The sequence below is a fragment of the Plectropomus leopardus genome, unplaced genomic scaffold, assembly GCF_008729295.1.
Source record: "Plectropomus leopardus isolate mb unplaced genomic scaffold, YSFRI_Pleo_2.0 unplaced_scaffold20656, whole genome shotgun sequence".
NCBI lineage: Eukaryota > Metazoa > Chordata > Actinopteri > Perciformes > Serranidae > Plectropomus > Plectropomus leopardus.
The window spans coordinates 1-3,511 of record NW_024622335.1 but is presented as its reverse complement, the minus strand read 5'-3'; the positions used below and the strand labels follow the sequence as shown (position 1 = coordinate 3,511).

The following is a 3,511-nucleotide window of genomic DNA, read 5'->3' as shown; positions in this document are numbered from 1 at the left end:
TCAAGTCATTTTCTGTAACCGCTTGTCCTTGTGAGGGTCACGGGGGGCTGGAGCCAATCCCAGCTGTCATCGGGCGATAGGCGGGGTACAGACTACCGCAGGGCCGACACATATAGACAGACAACCATACACACTCACAGTCACACCTAAGGGCAATTTGGAGTCACCAATTAACCTGAGCTGCATGTCTTTGGACTGTGGGACGAAGCCAGAGACCCCGGAGAGAACCAACGCAGACACGGGGAGAATATGCAAACTCCGCACAGAAGGGCCCTCGCCCAGACCGAACCCCATTCCAACCGGGATTTGAACCAGGGACCCTCTTGCTGTGAGGCAATAGTGCTAACCACAAAGCCGCCATGCCACCCCCAAAACTTTCAGAGTATATTTAATTTTCCAAAACTTTTCCATGCCTTGAAATGACTTTTTCAGGTTTTTCTTGACCGTATGAACGCTGATGAAGTAAATGGAGTCTCAAACGCATTGCCTTGGACCCGTTAAAGCCATACTACCAGCATCTAGGCTGGAAACAAAATATCTTGAATCGGATGATGGTCATGCAAGAGGCATTTGGTAATATTTTTTATATGATGTTACCAATCATTTTGTGACTTTAGAACGCAACATCAGAGAAAAAAAAATCCTACCTCAAATGCCTTAGCATTTTTAAGACTTTTGAAAGGCTGATTTAAGATATTTTAATATCAATAAAGGCCTATTTTTGGATTAATGAACTCAATGCCTTTCAAGACCTTTTTAAGGATCTGTGTGAACCCTGTATAATTCTACTACCAGCCTAAAACGTGGCCTACAGAAAATGACAGCACGACATGCCTTTGGCTCAACAGAGAAAGATCTTTATTAGATTATGTACACTTTGTTAAAAATAATTGTACACATATCAGTATGGAGTACGTCCTCATCACTGAGACATGCCTGAGTAGGCTGATTGTTTTAACTGCAGTGTGTGAAGTGTGACGTGCAGAACCAGTGTCTAATGTGAGAGATCACGTGACACAAAATTTAATCACAATCGGTGTTTCTCAGTCTCATTTGTTTCCATACTGTTTAATGAAGATCTTAGGTGGGTGCCATCCCTCAGGAGCCTTCTTCAGTCCAGCTCGTGTCCAAATCCTCTTTAGATCCTCCTCGAATCGTTTCTGCAAACACACCGTTGGCAGTTGAGGAAAATTTGGTTGTATTGGAGCACATCAAGCACACAAAATTTACAACAATCCTACACAAAATAATTTTCTTTCAAGTTATGTTAAGACTTTATAATATATTTAACGATAAAATACACTGATTAAGACGATAACATTTCAAAAATAGCTTAAGTGTTCATTTTCTTAACAAGTTATTACACATCCTACTATTCATTTGCTAAAAGTTACGATAACATTTGTACCAAATATAAAAGTAAACAGTTCCATCTGTCTCATTAGTATGATAAGATCCTTATTTGAAAACAGAAACTTTTTTTTAATCACCAAAAAAAGTAGAGTCTCACCTGCTTCTTTTTCCCCCTGCTCTCCAGCACTCTCCTCCGCAAAAATTTAGTCCGTTTTCGCAGCTTCCTGTATTTATGCCGGTTCATCATCCGCCGTCGGATCTTCAGAACATTCTTACAACTAAGAGGTGTTGCTGCGCCCTCCCCATCCTCCAAAACGGGGACAGAGAAGGGAGGCAGCACCTTTTCCTCCAGCAGCCCTAAATCCTCCTGCGGCTGAGCAGTTTCCAGCAGGGGAGGAAGGGAGTAACGCAGGGAGAGCCAGCTCTCTAGAGGACTTACAGATAGTTTACGTGGCACCAGAGCCTCCTCCAGTTCAGGCTCCAGTTGTACCCATCGAGGAGGAGGTGTGTTGTCTGCAGCTGTTGAGTAGTTTCTTAGTTTTTCTTGTAGCGAAGAGCAGTAAGCAGGGAGAACCGGTCGTACAGATCCATTTAAAAATTCTCCATGGGCTTGAAGTGCACCTAGTAATTTAGGAACAACAAATTATGAGTGACATTAAACATAAAATATAGTTTGAGATGAGAGTGAATGGATAAATAGATGATTGATACTACTTACAAGTTGCTCTACGTAATAGACGAGGGACAATCTTTGAAGTAAACATTGTGAATGATCATCCAAGTCAAGTCATCAGGAACCGGTTGGCTGGTCACTGGTCCTGTGGGCATGAGCACAGCACTGTGTGTTGGTCAAAGCTCTTCAATGGAGCTTTCAACTCAGAAATAAAACAATTAAGTGATTTGAGGATTAACTGAACAACAGAAAATAAATGTGCTGAGCTGGGTCATTTCTTTTTGCAGCAACATTTTGGGCTCGTAAATCGGGAAAAAAAGATAGATTTTCTTGTTTTTAGTAGTTAATTATAATATTGACATGTTAAACTGTCAGAAAAAAATTCAGGCCACTCTCAGTCACTCAAAATCCTTATGGGAAGACTGTTTATACTGGTCTGTAGACCTAACAGGGCTAAAAATTTCAGCAACGTTTTCTATAGCACACTGAGTAAACCAAGTTTAGCTTTTATGACTACAACTCTTTTTTGTTTATTTCAAATCACTCCAACTGTCCTCATAATTTAAGAATTTGTGACTTTAAGATTGCGACAAACAGATTAACATCATGAAACATGGAGGAAAAAAAAGGACAACTGAGAGTTTATGCTCACATATTTTCCTCCTTTGAGTTCTCGTCCTCCATGAGTCGTTCTTTTTTCTTTTTAACTAACTAACAAGGTGAAAAATAATTTCAAGGACACAGTAAATGATGAAAATAGTTTTTAACAATAATAATAATAAAAATTAAAAAATATTATTTGCACTGGGTACATGGTTAAATCGAGCACATAAAAAACGTCAGTAAAGTAATATATGTATAACTTTAAAACCTTTTTTGGTATAATTTAAACTACACACACACACACAAAACATACACACTGTGTGTGAGTGTGTGTGCAGTTTAATGTGTATTGTTATTTCTTTATGTATTAAAGAAGAACTATATCTGTGATTTAAAACATTTGTTATAAATATTTAACAGATTTTATTGAAAATATGAAATAATAAAAAAGGACACAAATGTTGCTGCAAGACAGGAGTGCCTCGGCTCCTTAACTACGATGGTTAAAGTAACATAATTGGGACAAAATGTGTGAATTTTGGGAAACTGTCCTCGTAACTTTTTACTAAACAATAAAATAATGAAAATAACGGCCAGATGCCGCTAACGTTACGTCGTTATGACCGGATTAGCGTTAAACCGGCCGACAGGAAAGGGACGGACGCTCACTAATATCCTCAACGAAAATAAAAAAATCTGGGAATGCACTTACGTTACAGAGCTAATACAAAATAACTACATAAACACAAAAAAACAGAAATAAAATGATTTTCTGATTGCCGGGTGGCCCCTTCGCTGCGGGCTGTTGCTAATGCTAACTAGCACTGTAGATCCGTTTTGGACGTGAAATCCGCGAAATAAACACAAAGAAAACGGCAGCTA

General features: G+C 39.0%; 1 protein-coding gene across 1 annotated transcript; it reads right to left on the bottom strand.

Annotated features, from left to right (window-relative positions):
* Positions 1–835: 835 nt before the first annotated feature.
* On the bottom strand, positions 836–2,167 carry LOC121965572 (aurora kinase A-interacting protein-like). Its single transcript, XM_042515710.1, has 3 exons — positions 2,072–2,167; positions 1,511–1,974; positions 836–1,160 (listed from the first exon to the last, which is right to left on the bottom strand). The coding sequence occupies exons 1-3, from the start codon at positions 2,115–2,117 to the stop codon at positions 1,050–1,052; spliced, it is 621 nt and encodes a 206-aa protein (XP_042371644.1). The 5' UTR covers positions 2,118–2,167; the 3' UTR covers positions 836–1,049.
* Between the last annotated feature and the right edge of the window lie 1,344 nt (positions 2,168–3,511).

What these genes read in the sequence shown, in the direction of transcription:
- LOC121965572 (XM_042515710.1), bottom strand. Translation starts at nt 2,117, where the DNA reads ATGTTTACTTCAAAGATTGTCCCTCGTCTATTACGTAGAGCAACTT. An exon ending in TCTATTACGTAGAGCAACTT is followed by an intron (nt 1,975 to 2,071) that starts GTAAGTAGTATC and finishes CTAAATTACTAG; the next exon opens with GTGCACTTCAAGCCCATGGA. An exon ending in GCAGGGGGAAAAAGAAGCAG is followed by an intron (nt 1,161 to 1,510) that starts GTGAGACTCTAC and finishes GTGTGTTTGCAG; the next exon opens with AAACGATTCGAGGAGGATCT.